Here is a 19,964-nt window from a genome sequence, read left to right on the forward strand (position 1 = left end):
TGCGTTCAATAAGAAAGCAGGCCGAGCAAGCCAGTAAGCAGCACTCTTCGATGGCCCTGTGTCGGCCCCTGTCTCCAGGCTCCTGCCCTGTGTGAGTTCCTGTCCCGACTCCTCCACTGATGGACCGCAATGTGGACGCACACGCTGAATAAACCCTTTCCTCCCCAAGTCGCTTTTAGTCATGGCGTTTCATGGCTGAGGTAGTGACCCTGGCAAGCCTGAGTAAAAGACACACCAAGCAGCATGACTCAGTTGCCTTAGCTGTTCTGTCCTTCCGGGGGGAAGGTTGAGAAGAAGATTCTTCAAGATCTAAGGTGTCCTATATTATCTGATCCGAACGTCAAGAATATATTTGATAAACCGATCAGCTGAATGTTAACTTACTAGTCCAACACCCACTAGGAAATCCTAATGGGAAAGTACTGAACGTAAAGGAACTCTCCTCATAATTGCTTTGCTATTCAAAGATATGTTCTGTGTGGTTGGCAATGTCTCGAGTCTACCCTGTCCAGGATCAACACACAGGCCTTACCTCTGTTAGTCTGAGGCTCATGGAAACAAGGGCGTTCTCTAGTCTTTCAGTACTTACAAGAGAAGGAACTGTGAATATCTGAACCGAGAGGTCTGCGACTGAAAACTCTCTGTCGTGGTCATCTCTCACATAATCATTCTGCAAACGCTCATAGTTCTAGTAAGAAGGCAAAAAGAGGCAAGGAGTGCCAGCTATGAGTTACGAAGAAGAGGCAAACACTACTCACCAGAGTAGGTGCGGTGAAGAACTGGACAGACAGAGCAGTCACCGACACTGCCCGCTCGTGATCATCCTCCATAAAATCCCTCTGCAACTGCTGGTAATTCTAAACAACAAGGGGGAAATTCACCTCTAATCCAGTGACCAAATGGTTAAGGATTCTACTGAAAAGTCAGTGCTGGAGAAGGCAACAGGGAGACAGTGCTAGGACAATGGAAACTCAAGTTGTGTTAATAGGTTCTTCTGGAGCACAGTGGCAGTTTAGCCGCCCAAACAGGGGTCAAAGCTCCTAAAATCCCGAGGCCACTCAGGATGAGGCCAGTGTGCACTGGCTCAGACACAGCAACATCCTGCTCTCTGTCCCCGAAGCAGGCTTGCACTGCTTCAGAATACACATAAGAATCATACAACTCCTTCAAGGTCACCAACAGACTTGGAAATCAGACACAAACACAGACGTTCTGATAGAGCTCTCCAAATGGCAATCATGTGCTTCGCTGGCTAAGAGCTCCGACTTGGGGACATACAGAAAGGAACCTCCTAGCATCAGCACATGCTGCTGATCGTGAGTCAATTCTGTCCACCATCTGGAACTCACCATCCACATCCTGCACAACAGAGGCACGCTGCCTCCATGAACTTGAACAGGATTAAACTACGATTCAGAACGACATGGAGTTTGGTCATCAAGTCACATCCCAGTCACTGCTCTGTTAGGTTGAGGGGGGACAGGGACTCTTGTTTCTCCATCTTTAGGAATAACGGGTAAAGACTATGAAGTTCCGTAGAATTTCAATTGGATGTCCTGACAACTCACTGTTAAACACTAATATTTTTGGACATACTATAGTTATTTCAAATGTAACCTATCTATCAGCAAAACTGAGAAAAACCCTACTTACTTTTGCAAATCGAACAGCAAACAGCTTCTTATACTTCAGATCCATGAGCAGGCTGCTCATGAACAGCTGGTGGTACACACTCCTCGCGCCTTCAGAAAGGAGCAGAGTGTGAGGCAAGCCACGATTCCATTCCCATAGCTTTGAGTGTCTCAAACCACAAGACCAAAACTCTCTGTGCTTTGTTCAGAGCAAAACATTTGCAATTAATCCCCCTTTTAAAAGGATTTTACTTCAGTTATCTACAGGTGTGTCTATATGTGTGCACGTCCAGGTGACCATGGAGGTCAGAAGTGCCAGACCCCTCCGGAACTGGCATTACAGGCGGTTGTGAGGCACCTGATGTGTAGGCTGGGAGCAGACCTTGGGTCCTCTGTTGGGGAGTATGCACTCGTAACCACTGAGTCACCTCTCCCATCCTGCAATGTTTTTAGAAATAAAATACAAAATTTATCTCCCTCCCTCCCTCCCCTTTGTTTTTTTGAGACTGGGCCTTGTGACATAGCACATGCAGGCCGAGAGCCTAGGTTGGTGTTGACTCCTCCTGCCTTGGTCTCCTGAGTGCTGGGGATACAGGCATGTGTTATCTCGCCTAACTCTAAATGTGATTCTATAATAAAATATAAAGGTTGTTTATTCTAGGTCACAGAGACGCCCTACAACGTTGTTTTATTTTATTTTTTTTCCCCCCAAAAGTGCTGAAGTGCTTGCTAGGGACTGAATCTAGCTCTACAACTGTAATTTTAAAAGCATAAAGACGGGCTGGAGAGATGGCTCAGAGGTTAAGAGCACTGGCTGCTCTTCCAGAGGTCCTGTGTTCAATTCCCAGCAACCACATGGTGGCTCACAACCATCTATAGTGTGATCTGATGCCCTCTTCTGGCAAGCAGGTGTACATGAAGATAGAATACTCATATACATAAAAATAAATAAATCTTAAAAAAAGCATAAACACATTAATTTAAAACATTTTCAAATTAAGAGAAACACCCAACTTTGACACCCCCCCAGCCAACCTTAGAAGCAATAAGCAACTCACCTTTCCATAATTTGGAATCGTTAAGCATCAGTCTGTCGACCAGAGACGAGTTTTCACCATCTGGACCTTCTTGTAATCCCACCTGACACAAAATCCGGCGAAGGCCATCTTTAAACACAAGGAACAATGGTCATGGGAGGGAAAAGAAATACTAAGGGAAAATGACACTTGAGTGTGGGCTCCAATCAGAGTTCCATAAGTCTTAGTAAAGACTAAACTGAAAAGGAGGCTACCTATTTTATCTTTACAAAAAGCCTTCTCTGCTTTAGTGAACTCAGAGAAAAAGAATGCCTGGCTGCTGATACAATGGTGTTCTCTAGCATTCACACTACTGGAAGCAGCAGTAGTAAAACTAGCCACAAATACCACCATGTTTAGGGCAGCCATCATACAAACATGGTAACGGAAGAAAGCACGAGCCCTACACTCTAACACGCATCAGTACAGGTTATTAGTGTATGTAAACTACTTCCCATACGCTGCAGTCCACTACAGCTCTTCCATGAGAGGCCTGGAGGCAGACTCCCACCTTTTAATGTCACCCTTTAGACAAGCTTTCCAGCACATATGTATACGGTGTATCTCATCTGTATTGCAACAGTATACAGTGGCGTTTTTCTAAACAGCCTTCAATACAAATGTTAGGGACCTTCCTTACAGCATTACAATGTCTTGCCTATATATGACAGTAGCATAAACCTATCCCTAATTTACCCTTTAGTGCTGGAACCCAACCTGCATTTTTGGCTGTGGACATGGAGTTCATGATTATGGTATATTACAATTGTCTCCTATATAAGCTGAGGAAAGATAAACCTAAACCCAAGCAAATACAAACCCATACAGTCCAATGTACATGTTTTCAGAAATGCAAAGTACTAGCTGTGTATAAAGGCTGTAGGGGGCCAAACATTTAAATTAATTTTATTTAAGTTGTACTATCACTAGGTTTTAATTATGGCAGCATTTTGCAGCTCCGTTTGTCAATGCTCCCTCAGAGTGCATCATTCAAACAGTTCCTTTTGTCAAGTCATTTAGATATGGCCTCAACATACTAAACCTACCTGAATATCCAATAACACTTCCCAGCCACGACAGAGCTTTCAATCCAAAATTCTGATGAGCAGCCACGGAGGAGTGCATAACCTGAACCTTGAGCGGCTTGGTCTGTCTGCTGGTGTTCCTCTTAAAGGAAACAGGGAGGAGACGAGAGTAACTTAAAACAGCTGGCTAAGAGGCAGAAACATGTCAGCATTCTTGATACAGCCACAACACCACACATCATTTCATGTACCTGTTTAATAAAGCACTAGGAAAAAACCTTACTGCTTTAAGTTATTTTCTAGACAGAATCTAAAGATTCAGTGACAACAGGAAGAGACCCCATCTTGTGAGTCAGCAGTGCCTTTGGTCATATATTTGAAAACCCATAGTACCAACTACAAATAGCTTAGATGGTCAAGTAAGCTTGCTTTCTGCCTTCAATTTCTTAAAACACTTAACATTATTTAAATAATCCAGTTTACTGCCCAGATGTGCTCAATCAACTTTAAAAACCGTGTTAGCATACACACAACATAAAACCTAACATCTTAACTATTTCTAAGAACACGGTTCAGTACTACCGTGTTCAGTGCTCACACTGCTGGAAAAGCAATATTCAGAATGCTACCCTTCACCCCCTCCGGCAGACAGGGTCTCTCTACACAGCCCTGGCTATCTTGGAACTCACTATGTAGACCAGGCTGGTCTTCAACTCAGAAATCCTCCTGCCTCTGCCTTTTGCCGGGATTAAAGGCAGGTGCTGGGGTGATCTCTCGGCACACTTTGTAAAGACTGCCCTTGTATTATTCAAATGCTGTTTCTCTACCAAAGTGCAGACTTTGGTATTATTCCTACGGCTGCATCTTATTTTGCAAACACTCCTTCCCACACTTTCTGATTGGTTTAAAAAAGAGCTGAACAGCCAATAGCTGAGGCGGGCGGGAAAGAACCAGGGTTGGGAGGAGTCTCCATTGCACATACAGGAACAAATAGGTGCTCGGACTGAGAGCGGAGGAAGGGGCACATGGCAGAACAGATTAAGATAAAGGGCTTAATTTAAGATCTAGTTCTGAAACAAGCCTCAGCTAAGGGCAAGCTTTAATAATACATATAAAAGTCTCCGTGTCATTATTGAAAGTCCAGCTATGACTGGCGCCAAACTGTCACAGGCAGGTGCCACCATGCCCAGCTAGAGAATGAATTCTTTTATTTATTTTTAAGATGTTATTTTTAATTTTACGTGTACGCGTGTTTTGCCCACGTGTCTGCATATCACGTGCATACAGTGCCTGTGGAGGAGACCAGACAGCGAGCATCAGATCACCCAGAACCAGTGTTAGACAGATGGTTGTAGCTGTCCTGTGGGTGCTTGGATTTGAACCTGGGTCTTCTGTAAGAGCAGCCAGTGCTCTTAAGCCCCAAGAATACTTCATTTTGAAAGCTAAAACCTCATAGCCTCTGAACACACGCCTGTACCTTCCTTGGCCACCATCACTCTACTCTCTGTCCCTCATACAAGTGGAATCATTTCACTTTACAGTCAAGACCTATAAGCTGTGCAGCACCAGCAAAATGGCTGCTGCTTTAAAATGTGGAATAACACTCCATTGTACATGCAATGCCACATTTTCTCTGTTTACCGGTCAACAGACACTGGGTCCTTTAATCTCTTTTACCTGCATATCTGGAAGCAAAACTACTAGCTCATACTGTAATTCTGCTTTAATTTCTTGGGGAATTGCCCTGTAGCTTTCCAGAGTGGCTCCTGTCCCTTTATGTAGATTTATAGTTATTATGTAATTCAAATGCTGATTTCTGTAACCCCTTTCTAGTCTAAAAAAAAAAAAAAGGCTCTTTCTCTCACAATAACAAGCTATATGTAATAACAACGATTATGAAAATTATTAGGGAAGGTTTATATTTGCATATCTGGCACCCTTGGATAAAGCGTTCTACTCTCTATCCGTTTCTATCATCCTAAATAATTTAACTGTGAGGCTAAGAAGATCCAGTCTGCAGCCCCATCAGAGACTTAAGGAGGAATAAATATTGCCTAAATAGGTCTGGAGCGGAGGGAAGCAGCTTCGAAGAGAATAGAAATGACAGAGCTATGTGGCTGTCTGGACAGTCCCCCCACATTCTTCTGTAAGGCTGGAGCATCACCTTCCCATTGCCATCACACTCCACACGGTTTCAATTATCCCAGATCCCCGTGGACTCTATCCTTCTGGAGAAACATCATTCTAGCAAGAGTGAGGTTTCCCCAGTTAGGATGTAGTGTATGTCTCCATGTCCTTTTGTTTGTCTTGTTTTTTTGAGACAGGGTCTCTCTATATAGTCCTGGCTGTCCTGGACTCACTTTGTAGACCAGGCTGGCCTGGAACTCGCAGAAATCCTCCTGTTTCTGCTTCTCTGAGTGCTGGGATTACAGGTGTGGGCCACCATGCCCAGCTGTCTCCATGTTCTTACTGGCTATTAATCTTTATTAGAGAAATGTCTACTGAATCCTGTAACATATCCTAAACATACAACTTTACTTCCTTTTACTTCTTGTCTGAGTCTTCTCTTTAAGCCATCTCTATAACCTACTTTTTACATGGATGGCTTTGCAGATTTCCTCTGTATGCACACATCATAAACATCTGTGTGAGAAATGCTTTTTCCAAATCAGCCATCTGTCTTTTACTTCAGGTATGGAATATTTGTTAGGTAAAATCCGATGTGGTCAAAAACGTATGCAGCTTCTTTTCTGACCCCGGAAGTTCTAGTCTTGACAAAGATGTGACCCTTCGTTGTCACCCGGTTTTCTCACAAGACTTAGTATATCCAGGCTCTTCTATAACAGCCAACATGCCTGGCTACTTCTAGACAAATACCATCAGAGAATACTCCACTGGCATCTACAGAGACATGAGAGGCAACCAACGTACTTACATAAGATCAAAAATGAAGGACACAACAACGTTATGAGCTTTTATTTCAAATATGGAATGCTTCATGAATTTGCATGTCATCCCTGTACTTGGGGTCATGCTACTCTTCTCTGCAGTGGTCTAATATGTATTCATGTGCTGCTGCAGCAAGCACTGACTGCCTTTCCATCTCATTTTCTCATCCTTCTGAGAACAGCGATTTAGAGTGACTACCAGCCCTATTCAGGAGCATCTTTAAACATCAGAGAAATCGAATTTCGACCTTATAAATATGTCTTTATTGAAAAGTTTTTGTTTAGCACAGGAGCAAGAATGGTGCAAAATAAAGCTGTAAAAATTTGCCCATGCCCATCTACTGGAAGCATTTTATCTCAACTGATCTATCGTTTATACACACACATGCACACAGACTTCTTTTTAAACCATCAAGAGTCAAGTTACTCATATCATAGCATATTATACTTAAATATTATGGTAGCGTTTCCTGAAAATGAGAACCTACGCTTTTGTATGGCCATGGTACAGTTTCTAATCACTTACTGAGTATGTTCAGTGAGAAATGCAAATTTAACAGATGGTTTCATTTCAAGAACACCAGAATGGCAATTTCTTAATTTCTTTTTTAATTTTCAAAAGCTTTCAAGAGGCAGTGGCAGGTGGATCTCTAGAGAATTCAGGGCCACACTGATCTACATAGTGAATTTCAGGTCAGTCAGGACTACACAGTAAGTCCTTCTCTTAAAAAAACAAAAAAAAAGTGTGGGGGGGGGGCTGGAGAAATGGCTCAGTGGTTAAGAGTACTGCCTGCCCTTCCTGGGTTCAATTCCCAGCACCCACATGACACCTCACAACTGTCTGTAACTCCATTTCCAAGGGATCAGACACATTCATACTAATGCACATAAAATAAAATTAAATAAATTATTTTTTAAAAAGCATAAAAACAAAACCACAACAAATAAAAGCCAAGTGATTTCAGGAAAGTAGTTATCTCTAGGGAAGGAGGAAGGAAAATAGGATAAAAACAAAAACAAAAAAACACAGGCTGTTTTGTTTAAAATAAGCAGCCATTCTGTAATGAGAGGCAGAGGCAGAGGAGCTAGGAAGACACTTTAAGGTCACCCTTAGCTATATGGTGAGAATGGACTATGATAGAATACTAACTAGCTCTAAAACAATCAATAAAACAAACAAAAATAAAAGTCCTAAAAAGGCTATACATAGATGCTTACCGTCTTATATCTAACTACATATTTAAAACATTTTATAATGCATAAAATTCTTTCTAAAAAAAAAAACAATTGCATTAGATGCAATTATATGAATTATATGAAATTATAATGAATATATGTTACATGAAATATGAATTATATGAAAGAATTAAAAATAAACCTAAGCCAATCTCATCACTCTGGAGTCAGAGGGAGGTGGCTCTTTGTGAGTTCAAGGCCAGCCTGGTCTACAGAGTGAGTCCAGGATAGCCAGGGCTACACAGTGAAACCCTGTCTCAAAAAAAAACAACCCTCCACCCACCCAAAAAGAAAATCAATCAATCAATCAATCAATCAAAAAGGGGGAAAGATTTTTCTTAAAAACAAAAGAAAAACAAACAAAAAACCCCAAAATACTAAATGCTATTAAGTATTGAATATACCTTGTTACAATATACCAAGAAATACTCTTCTTGAATTTCAATTTTGGTCGTAAAGGCCAATTTAGTTCCTAAAAGTCAGTGAAACCCTCCTAATTAAGAACAAAACAGTGGGTTGGATGGTTTGGTGGTTAAGAGCACTGGCTGCTCTTGCAGAGGAGCTGGTTTGGTGCTAAGCACCCACATGACAACTCACAACTGCTGTAATGCCAGTTTCAGAGGAACCAATGTTTTCATCTGGTCTCTTCAGGTACCAGCCTATGATACACACACAAACATGGAGGCAAAACACTCCTACATAAACCAAGTGTAAAAACTAAAAACAAAGCAAAAAATCAGGACCATGAAGGTAGCTCAGTGGTAGAGTGCAAAGAGCCTTCGAAGATTTCTCTCATGAGATGGAAAAACAGAAGATACTATGTCTTTGCTAAGTACTCATTATCCTGTTAGCAATCTTACATAGCTTTGAGAGAACTAGAGCAATTAATGTGAAAAACATGACCCTCAAACACAGCTTAGGGGATACTGGGTTTATGAAGGCACACAAATGTCTTAATAAATGCTGAAATATAGTTAGTCTTACGCTAATGAACAGTAACACATGCATGGTTTTAAATCACTTACCACAATGACAGATTTTGCTTGATCACAGTACTGGAAATCTCCATACCGAACAGACCTACGCCCCTGTAAAGACATTTAAAACTAACTGTAAAAGCACTATATTCAGCTTGAGGAGCCTGTAAACCAGTAAGTGTGTTTGGACATACAACAACTTGAGTCAGTTGTTAATATAAATTTATATATTCACTTTACATCCTGATAGTAGGCCCTTCCCTCATCTCCTCCTAGTCCTCCCTCCCTCTTCCCTTCATCTGCCCTCCCCTTCTCCTCAGAAAAAGGGAGGCCCCCAACCCACCCCAGCACATCAAGTCACATCAGGACTGAGCTCATCCTCATCCACTGAGGCCAGGCCAGGCAGCCCGTGAGGGGAAAGTGATCGAAAAGCAGGCTACAGAGTCCATGTCAGAGACACCATCTACCCAACTTACTAGGGGACCCACATGAAGATTGAACTGTATGTGTAGGGGCCTAGGAACAGTCCATGCATGAGCTTTGGTTGGTGCTTCTGTCTCTGTGAGCCCCTGAGACCTACCCCAAGAGAGACAGCCAACTCCTGACACCATTAACAGTATGTTCAGACAGGAGCCTAGCATAACTATCTTCTGAAAGGCCCCACCTAGCAGCTCATTGAATCAGATGCTGAGACTCAGCCAAGCATTAAACAGAGCTCAGGAAGTCCTGTGAAAGAGTGGGGTGAAGGGCAGAAGGACTAGGAGGGAATAAGAACGCCAAAAGAAGACCAACAGAGTCAAGCAACCTAGACCCGTGGGACTTACAGAGACGGAAATTGTTAATATTTTAATGTCTGCCCCATAATGAAAAACGGAAAAATTTTCACTAATGCTATCTTGACTGCTTAAATTATCAGTATATATATTACCCTGACAACAGAACATTTATTTTAATACAGACTTCTGTAATGCCCATTGTCATGACCCAGTATTTTTAATCACTGGGCAGAATTAAGGCAAGTGGACATTTCCTTTTAATGTTCTGTCTGGTAATAGCTTAGTTCTAACAACATATATTTGGGCCAGTATTCAAATGAAAGAAAAAAAAATAACCTAGACACATACACTTTTAACCAATTTTTCTAGGCTAGCTTATCTGTAATAAATGTTCGATTTCTTTAATCCCAGACCTTGGGAGGTAGAGAGGCACGCAGATCTCTGTAAGTCTGAGGCCAGTCTGGTCAACACAGAAAGTTCCAGCCAGCCAGGACTGTGCTGTGAGACACCATCTCAAAAACGTTGCATTTTTATGATAAATTACTTACGTCTCGATCGACGGTAGTGGCAAAGCCAATGGCTTCCTTCTGTGTGCAGTTCACGGCTTTCTGAAGAGTATAAATGACCTGCTCGTAGGTGTGAACCTCATCATTAAACAGCATGCAATAGTAGGTGTCACTCTTCTCTCTGGGGAGAAATATTCACGACTTTAATGTGGTGTGAGGAAGGGGCGTGCCCGCCGGGAGGCAGCTGTGTGCAAGAGCAGTAGCAGTGGAATTAGAGGAAGAAAAGCCAGCTCAAGCGCTGGCCAAAGGGCTTCGGGTGATGGCGGTTTCTATCCAGATGGCACCTGGTAAGGCAAATATTATGAGAGGATCCCAGAGTTCCCTTTATTGGTGCCTGGTAGGTTAAATGGAAATAAAGTCAAACCAAACCAAACCAAAGCAAAAGCCAGGCTGTGGTGATGCACACCTTTGATCCCAGCACTTGGGGCGTAGAGGCTGACGAATCTCTGAATTCAAGGTCAGTCTGGTCTACAGATGGAGTTCCAGGACAGCTGAGCTTACACAGAGAAACAGACCCTCTACTGCCCCAAAAGGAGAGAAAAGCAAAGACAAAACTATCTGTTCCTCAGGGGTTCAACCCAGATCTTAGAGCAGTGACTCAGCAACTGAATTTCATGGATGCAGAGTTAGGGGACATATAAGGAACTGTCAACATTGACAAACTTGTATAGCAACACCTTGTCCTATTTACCCTGCTGGGCAGTGGTTAGCCATGGCTTTGATCCCAGCTTTCAGGAGGCAGAAGCAGGTGGATCTCTGATTTCGAGGCCAACCTGGTCTACAGAATGACTTTGAGGGCAGCCAGAGGTGCACAGAGAAACCTTGCTATAAATAACAACAAACAAATTTAAAAAAGAAAGAGAGGAAGAAAGAAAGAAAGAAAGAAAGAAAGAAAGAAAGAAAAGCCACCCAACATTTTACCTACAACCCTAATTATCTGGAACACACTGAAAAAGCAGACATCACCCTCGGATGACTGACGTCCAGTTAGTACCGTGACCTGATGTCCAGTCTCCAGGCCACAGTTACCCTCAGCTATGCACAAAGGTCCAACAAGCAGAACAGAAAAGGTCATGTGAGGTGACCATTTAACCAGAAATCAGCAGCCAGTCTTTTTAACACAGCTGTGGCTGAATTCAACTGTCTGCTCACAAGTGTATGACCTCAACAGTCTAAATAAAAATGGCAGATGTACAGTAAATGGCACAGTGTTGAATAAACTTTAAAATTAGAGGCAAAATGGCTAAAATTTCATTTGAACATTTCATAAATCCCTAGGTTCACTTAGCTCATCCCCTATTTCCAGTTTTATAAGATCATTCAAAAAGGAAAAGGCTAAGCCAGGTGTGGCGGTGCACACCTGTACCCCACCACTCAGGGAGGCAAAGGCAGGTGGAACTCTGACTTTGAGGGCAGCGTTGCCTATAAAGTGAGTCTGGAACAGCCAAGGCTACACAGAGAAACCCTATCTCAAAAAACAAAAAAAGAAAAGAAAAGAAAGAAAGAAAGAGAGAAAGAAAAGAGAGAGAGAAGGAATGCTAGTAGGCAGGGTAAACACCTTTAACCCCAGCACCTGGGAGGAAGAGGTAGCCGGCTTACACAGTGACCTTCAGGTCAGAGAGAAAGAGAGCAAAGGACAGAGATGTCAGGGTTCTTGCTGGGAATTGAACTCAAGCTGTCAGGCTTGCTGCAAGGATTTTACTTGCTGAACCATTTTGTTAGACCTACATGGCTTAACGATGCTACGCCAAAACACCTAGAAAAACCTTCACTTATTCACCAAACTACAAAACTAATACCGAATGTACCACTATGCTAAAATCCAATCATTTTCTAAAAAGCACTGATAGCAAGGTGGCTAAAGAGGTAAGGGCACGCCTGCAGGCTCTCCTCTGACCTCCGTCCCTACACCAATGCAAACAGTTTCTCCTCCACACACACAAAGAAATAAATGGATATAATCATCATTTTAAAAAAGTTCTCGTCTTGCTGTGAGAAAATTGAGCAGGTACATTTACATAAGGAACAGGCAATACTTACGCAACCTCTAAGTCTGCAGGCAATTCCCTTTCTTTTTCCCAGGTCAGTATATCTACTGCGTATCGAAACATAATAGCAAAAATGTTGTATGTTCTTGCTATCACATCTTCTGACAGATGCGCAAGAGGATCCTGAGGGAGAAGGAAACAAGCAGGTCAGTATATCTACTGCGTATCGAAACATAATAGCAAAAATGTTGTACGTTCTTGCTATCACATCTTCTGACAGATGCGCAAGAGGATCCTGAGGGAGAAGGAAACACAAGCCCGTCAGTGCGCACGGACTAGCTTCTCCCACTCTCCGACCCCAGCTCTCAAAACACAAGAAGCTTGACAGGTTTTTTTTCATAATGAACTTAATCCTGTCTGTTACAAATACAAAATTAAACTTCCTAGAATGTTTTCTTTCAATGATCTCAATTTTAAATAGGCGGAGTCAAAGTAACCAGACACTGAAATGCCTAAAGAATATAACTGAACATTTTGGAATGGCACTGTACAGGAATCTCTACCTCTAACAGTAAACCAGCTTTTCAGCGTTGCATGGGAAGCTCCAGGCTGCAGAACTGAGGAAAGCTGTTTGCAGTCAAGCCTAACAGTCTGAGTTTGATCCTGGGGGCCTACTCGGGAGCTGGAGAGCCAGCTCCCACAAGTGCTCTGACTTTCTCACACGGGTGTGTGGTATGTACTTGCGCACACATGCTCTAGAAAACCCCTACAAGACGAGGGAAGACAATCAGCTCTCAAATCGACATGGGAGAAAACAGGCCTTGTCCTGGGAGAAGTCTCTTAAGCCAGCAAAGGATTTGCCGCAGTGCGTACTGTGGTTCTCAACTAAGCCAGGCACCTGACACAGCCCTCCCTGTGCGCGCCTTCTGCCAAGGGGCAAGGTAGAGTTTTGGTGGGTTTCTCTTCACTGTCACACTGACGGGAGACAATTGCCGCGAAGCGAAGGGGAACGAGGTGCGGTCAACACAATGTGCCTCGTGACCTAATACGTCTGTTCAACACATTTTCTTCATAATCGGACAGTACCTGCAATAGCTCATCTTTTTAAAATTATCTCTAGTTTACTGATTTTGCCTACAAGTGTTTCTATGTAGCCCATGGTTTCCTGGGCTCTCAAAGAAGCCAGAAGAGGAAATCAGATTCCCTGGAACAGCAGTTTACAAATTGTTGCAAGCCATTATGTGAGTGCTGGGAATCAAACCTGGGTCCTCTAGAAAAGTAGCAAGTGCTGCTCTATCAAGTTGCTGAGCGATCTCTCTAGCCCCGAAATGTTTGCACATTGAGGGACTCTGGCATTATCTAGGAGACAAAGGTCTGATCTGTTATGCGCTCATTTACACAAAGGTTTAACTGAAGAAGCCAGCCCACCCTCAAAGTCAGCGACACGTGATGAGGAGCCAGCTGGAACGAGGTCCCAGGCAAATGCCTGTCTGCCTTTCCTTCTGGGCAAGTGCAGCCACAGCTACTGCCATCAAACTCCAGCCGCTGCAAATTTTGGCTTCCCAAAGTGACTGGGTGTTAGTGACTCTCCAGAAACTCCAGGGCTTCCGTGCCAACTGGGAGTGCTGAGGCATTCAGCTTTATGGACCGTCCTCAGTCTCCCCAGCACGCAAGCCAGCTCCTACTGTATAAGCCTAGATTCTAACAATTCCCCTCTGTAATATATCTGCATTGGTTGATTCTGTTCCTGAAGAAAGTCCTGCCTAACACAGTACTGTAAGTCTACAGCCTGAAGGGCTCTGTTCTGCACCTTGCTGCTATGATGGGAAAGAGGTCAGAGTCATCACTTTAAAACTGAAGTACAGTGCTGAAGAGGTGGCCCAGCATTAAGATCATTGGCTGCTCTCCCAGAGGACCTGGGCTTGATTCCCAGCACTCCACAGTAGCTCACATCTGTGACTCCAGTTCCACAGGGACTGACATGTTCTTCTGGCCTCTGATGACACTGTGCTCACAGGTCTATACACACACAATGAAGCATAACTATATTCAGGAAATAGTTATGAAGAGTGAAATTTGATTTCACGTGACAAAATACTTATTCTGCTCTTCCTTTGCAAACGACTTTACTATTATTGTTCTGTGGGCATGTGTGTATGGTATGTTTATGTCTGTGTGTGGGCAGGCCTGCACATGTGTACATGTGAATAAATGCCAGAGTTGATATGTCTTTTTCTATCGCTTTTGAGATAAGGTCAAAAAGGTCTATTGAGGTAAGGTCACTCGCTGAAGCTGAGGCTTCTGGCTAGTCTCACTAGCCAGTTTGCCACAAGCATGACGACCTGGGTTAGCTGCAGCACCCATGTGAAAAGCTGGGCCTACAGCACACCTTCTTAGGAGCTACATTAGACAGTGGTCAGCTGTTGTTGAGACCCTGGCTCGAAAAGTAAGGTGGGAACTTACTCTAACCCCGACACTTAGGAGGCAGAGGCAGGAGGACCTCTGTGAGTTCTGGGCTAGCCTGGTCTACAGGGTGAATTACAGGACAGCCAGAGATAAAATAGAGAAACCCTGTCTCAGAAAACAACAATAAATAAGGTGGGAAGCAGCAGGCAAAGTCAGACATTGACCACGCATGCGCGCGCGCGCACACACACACACACACACACACACCCATACCCACACACCCACACACACCCACACACACGCTTGCTGGGGTGTTTTACCTCCTCTTCCACAACTTCAGAGCTGTTCAGCCCATGTCTGTGACAGTGAGGCCCCTCCTTCCAGGCTTCCGTGTCGCCACAGTCACAGAAGCCTCCACCCCCTGACGTTGTCATCTTCAAGGAGAAAGAAGACAGTATCTGGTAAGTGTTCAAGTGCTGAGGACAGAAAACCGCTTGCAAGTTTTTTTGCTCTGGGGGGAAAATACCAAATACAAGGGGCCCATCAAGTGTTCTAGTGAGGAAGCCTTCAGGTTCTGCCTGGTTTGAAGGGAAAATGGGCTCCTCTGTGACAGTGGGAAAGTTGAGGTTTCTCAGAGGCTGCGTTTGCACGCACTGCCTTCTTATTGGGAAATACTCAAGTTCCCTGGGGCTCTGCTAGGGAGCGCCTGCTGTCTGTGCTAATTCTGTGCTAATGACGCTGCAACCCAGTGGCTTCAAGGAAACAGTTTTTCCTCTTTAACAACTCCTACAAATCTGTCTCCCTGAAAGGGCTGGTAAAAAGTGCTCATTGAAACTTTGTTACCACCTGGAGACTTCAAGAATTAGTCACACTTCCTTAAGCTACACAACTAGTTACTAAGTCTGGCCAGACAGAACCTACACAGGTTTCCTTACACCAGAAATTCTGCTTTAAAAAAGCCTAAAAGAAGCGAGTTGGAAATGGGTTAGTTCACATGCACCAAACTGTATAATGACTCCTATTCTATTCTGCCCAAAGTAAGTATTTTTGTGCTCTGCATCACGGCATAATGAATGTCAGTCTGCCCTAGAGGCATAGGTAGGCCTCGGGAAACACCAGCCCTGTTTTGCTGGCTCCTGTTACCAAACACCAGAGGGAGCAGCTGAAGGACACCAGGGAGCCTCTGGCTGCTTTATGAGAACAGGGACAACTGATTTCGTGTACATTCTTTTTCTCATCATCAACACCAGGGTAGGGAGAGTAAAAACAAACTGGTTCCCAGCGGCTCTGGAATTAAGAAGAGGCCTGAAGCTCCCTCCCTCCCATTTTATCTTCCAGCCAGAGTAAAAAGCTTTAGGAGGGAACCCAAGTGGAGCAGTGAGGAGGGAAGGGAACCCCCACCTAGCCAGCCAGGGCGACCAAATCAACCTGGTGACCTCTGGGGGACTGACATTGCAGCCAGCTGGCCCTCACATCCATTAAGTTTTAAGATGAGACAGAATACTGAGCATAAAAGTTAATCCTGTGTGCGGCTGCCATTCGAGCATTACTGACCCTGTACCGATGGTCTCTGTGGATGCTTCCCAGAAAGCACTCCATGCATAAAACACATGTGGGGTCGACGGCACAGTCTCTGTGAAGTTAAAGAAAAAGAATGAATAAATCAGAGCACCGAACGCTAACACACTCTCTGCACAGCACCCTTCTAGGAGTGACCACATAGCCAGCGGTCAGACCTCCAAATCTGCTAGATCGTCGCCCAATGAAATTAGCACAAAGGCTTTGTTTTCATACTGGAGGAGTGTACAAGGGAGCCTTTCAGCACACGCTTGACTAGAACGGTCCAGTTCTCCACAGGTTGGGAAGACTTGACCTAGTAAGCTAACCAAACCCCTAAGTCACAGCTGACCACTTTCTGTTGGAAGCGGCACCTAAAGCGAAGGCCATGCCTGAGTGCTGACAATACTTTTCATTTTGAGACAGGGTCTCACTCCAGCCCTGGCTGTCCTTGAACTCACAGAGCTCTGAGCACCTCTGTCTCATAAGTGTTGGAATTAAAGGTGAAGTTTTCTTTTGACTCCTCGATATTCTTCGATTAACTGCTTGCTCTGCTGGACTTTCCTGTTTGCGTGTATTTCTCTCAGTCTCACCTCTAGTGGATAAAAGCCATTGTGTTTAGTACCTATAAAAAGTTCAAGACAGTTCTGACAGTTTTCTTATTTGGTTGTGTATAGTTAAAAAAAAAAAAATCCAAAGAATGGAGTGGCTAACGCTCCTACAAAACATGATGCCTCATACCCTGAGACACGGAGGCTTCATATACTAAGGCAACAACTGCCATATTGACCAAGTGGGTTCAAGAGTGAATAAAAGAGGCCGCAAAACCCAGAATGGAAGGTTTTTTCTTTTCTTTTTCAAGATTTGTTTATTTTATGTATGAGTGCTCTAGCTGCATGTACACCTGCACACCAGAAGAGGGCACCAGATCACATTATAGATGGTTGTGAGCCACCATGTGGTTGCTGGGAATTGAACTCAGAAATTGAACTCAGGACCTCTGGAAGAGCAGACTGGGCTCTTAACTACTGAGCCATCTCTCTAGCCCCTGAAAAGATTTTTTCTTTTTTTAAAGATTTATTTATTTATTTATTTATTATTATATTTGTATACAGTGTTCTGCCTACATCTACACCTGCAGGCCAGACGAGGGCATCAGATTTCATTACAGATGGTTGTGAGCCACCATGTGTTTGCTAGGGATTGAACTTGGGACCTCAGGAAGAACAGCCATTATTCTTAACATCTAAGCCACCTCTTTCTATACCTAATCTGAAGAACACTCTCAGAGTTGACAAATATATACTGCTGAACAAGAATTGTAAGTATGCGACTAATACTAATATTAAAAATCTTAAAAGAGCAGTAAAATGTCACCTTTCTATTGTTCGCTGTCCCCTGGACAGTGGCGCAGGAATCTGACTGACAATATTTGTTGCTCTGGCTAAGGCGCTAGATACATACTTCTGCCACTGGGAAAATGGGAGCTCACAGACTAGTCCAATTTGGGGTAAGAGGAGATGTGAGCTCAGGCCAAGCCATGTTCTGAGTTACCAACAGCTCTTTCTTCAGCACAGGTATGCTGTCTATATAGGAACTTTTGTGGGTACTCTGTGAGAGAGAATATTACCACAATATAACCTGCTTTTCTACTAAGGGTCAAAGTGCATGGAGGCTGGCTGCTGCTGCAACTTCAGAGTCATGCTACGAGAGGCCGTCCTAGGACTACACAACGCTGAGCCACAGCACCAACCCACGGAGGCTGGGACTAGCAGCCGTGATGGTGGCCCTCCTTGATGCACTATAATGGCATCTCTGCCTGTCCTGCAGAACAACCTGTTCCCATCATGCACCTGGCGCACCTGAAAGCTCCATGTAGGGGCAGAGAGAGCGAACCCCACCGGGGCAAATCCCACCCGTGAGACATGCTGTCTAAAATCCCAACGGCATGACTCTCTCAAGAAGCCCGCATGTGCCCTTGGCTCAGCAATAAAATTCATCAATGTTCCTTACTGTGGCCCCAGAATTCTTTCCCTAGAGAGTGACAAAAACACCCAGGAAACTGGACAGAGGTCTTGGTCTGCTCTTCCTATCTCAGAAACTACCCAGTGTTCATGCTAGGGACAACAGTTCTCAACAGCAGTTGCCACACTTCTGAGTTTCAGTGCCCATAAGAAATAATCCATTAAAACAGAACAAGAATCCTCAAAAACAAAGCTTGTTTTTTGAGACAGGGTTTCTCTGTGTAGCCCTGGCTGTCCTGGACTCGCTCTGTAGACCAGGCTGGCCTTGAACTCACAGAGATCTGCCTGCCTCTGCCTTTTTGAGTGCTGGGATTACAGGCGTTTGTCACCATGCCTGGTTCAAAACTTTTATTACTATCAACTCATATAACACTGCATTATTTGTTTTTTCATATGTGAGCGTGTGTGTGTGTGTGAGCGTGTGTGTGTGTGTGTGTGAGCGTGTGTGTGTGTGTGAGCGTGTGTGTGTGTGTGTGAGCGTGTGTGTGTGTACATGTGGAGTCAGTGAGAACTTGCGGTTGTCACTTACCTCCCGCCACCATGCTGAGGGTTTAACTCGGGTGTCGGGCTGGATGACAAACACCCTCTCCTGCTGAGCTTTCCTGCCAGCATAACATATGTTTTCCAATACTTATTTTTAGTATTTTAAATTACATGTATTTTTATGCATTTGTATGTGGTATGTGCACCGAGTGCAGGTGCCTGCAGAGGATAGAGGTGAGTTAGACCCCCTGGAACTGGGGTTATAAGTGGCTTCAAGCTGACCAATATGGATGTTGGGAACGGAACTTGGGTCCTCTGCCAGAGCTATATGTATTCTAAACTTCTGAGCCAATCTCCAGGCACCAGGATATATTTTTAATGACAAAGCGTCAGTTCACAAATCTTAATTCACTAGCCCACTCCCAGGTTGCGAAGGCACCTGTGATGTCACTGGTTGCTGCCCCCAGAGGCACGGGATAAAAGGACCCCTGCCTCTCCTCTCCTCTCTTCTCTTCCACTCTCTCTGCCGGTTTCTTTCCTGGGGGATTCCACTCAACACGTCTGCCTCTCCATCCTATTTCCATCCAATAAACTCTTTCCTAACAGATGTGTTATATGCATGGCATCATTTCAAAATAAATACTAATACAAAGTATGTGTCTAAGCATTTAAATTTAGCTGGGAAGAAAACCCATCCCATTTTCCCACATTTTATCATATATGGGTGAATAACTCCTAACCTTCTGGTATGTGACACTAGAAGAAAGGCAAGACGAATAAAAAAGGGCTTTCCAGTCAGAAATCTGGTGATAGGACAGATATTCTGGCTTTATCCATGTTCCATGTTCCTGGCTTCCCAGTGGCTGAAACAATGCTGAGGTGCTTCCGGCCTGAGAGGGCAAGCTCCTTCTGACCTTCTCCCGCTGTGCTTTCTGCCTGTTTCTTTACACCAGGTCACAAGAACTGAAAATACACTCATGCCTGGCCCTTCTGTGTTGAAGAAAGCTATAAAGAAACTCGAGAGTAGGGGGCTGGAGAGATGGCTCAGAGGTTAAGAACACTCGCTGTTCTTCCAAAGGTCCCGAGTTCAATTTCCAGCAATCACATGGTGGCTCATAGCCATCTACAGTAAGATCTGGTGTGTAGGCAGAATGCTGTATAAATAATAAATAAATCTTAAAAAAACAAAACAAAACAAAAAACCAACTCCAGAGTAGCTCCTAAGGGGATCCTAATGAAGACCCAGAAGTGGTCCTGCCCCGTACCACCTA

General features: G+C 44.0%; 1 protein-coding gene and 1 non-coding gene across 3 annotated transcripts in view; both read right to left on the reverse strand.

The window, feature by feature from the left end:
* Positions 1-19,964, reverse strand: part of Ubr2 (ubiquitin protein ligase E3 component n-recognin 2) — an 81,695-nt gene that overhangs the window by 47,861 nt on the left and 13,870 nt on the right. Inside the window, exons 3-11 of one of the 2 annotated variants that reach the window (XM_021640182.2) lie at positions 16,184-16,262; positions 14,950-15,063; positions 12,276-12,406; positions 10,218-10,356; positions 8,942-9,004; positions 3,754-3,874; positions 2,690-2,797; positions 1,654-1,742; positions 590-688 (exon numbers count right to left, since the gene is read on the reverse strand). In XM_021640182.2, the coding sequence (XP_021495857.1) occupies positions 590-688; positions 1,654-1,742; positions 2,690-2,797; positions 3,754-3,874; positions 8,942-9,004; positions 10,218-10,356; positions 12,276-12,406; positions 14,950-15,063; positions 16,184-16,262 (943 nt within the window). Of the gene's footprint in view, positions 1-589; positions 689-758; positions 858-1,653; positions 1,743-2,689; positions 2,798-3,753; positions 3,875-8,941; positions 9,005-10,217; positions 10,357-12,275; positions 12,407-14,949; positions 15,064-16,183; positions 16,263-19,964 lie in introns of both variants that reach the window. The other variant, XM_021640181.2, reaches the window with a different exon arrangement.
* On the reverse strand, positions 6,713-6,820 carry LOC132648440 (U6 spliceosomal RNA). The gene has a single exon (XR_009586841.1). It is a non-coding gene; the product is annotated as a U6 spliceosomal RNA (small nuclear RNA).

The sequence above is a fragment of the Meriones unguiculatus genome, chromosome 16, assembly GCF_030254825.1.
Source record: "Meriones unguiculatus strain TT.TT164.6M chromosome 16, Bangor_MerUng_6.1, whole genome shotgun sequence".
Taxonomy (NCBI): domain Eukaryota; kingdom Metazoa; phylum Chordata; class Mammalia; order Rodentia; family Muridae; genus Meriones; species Meriones unguiculatus.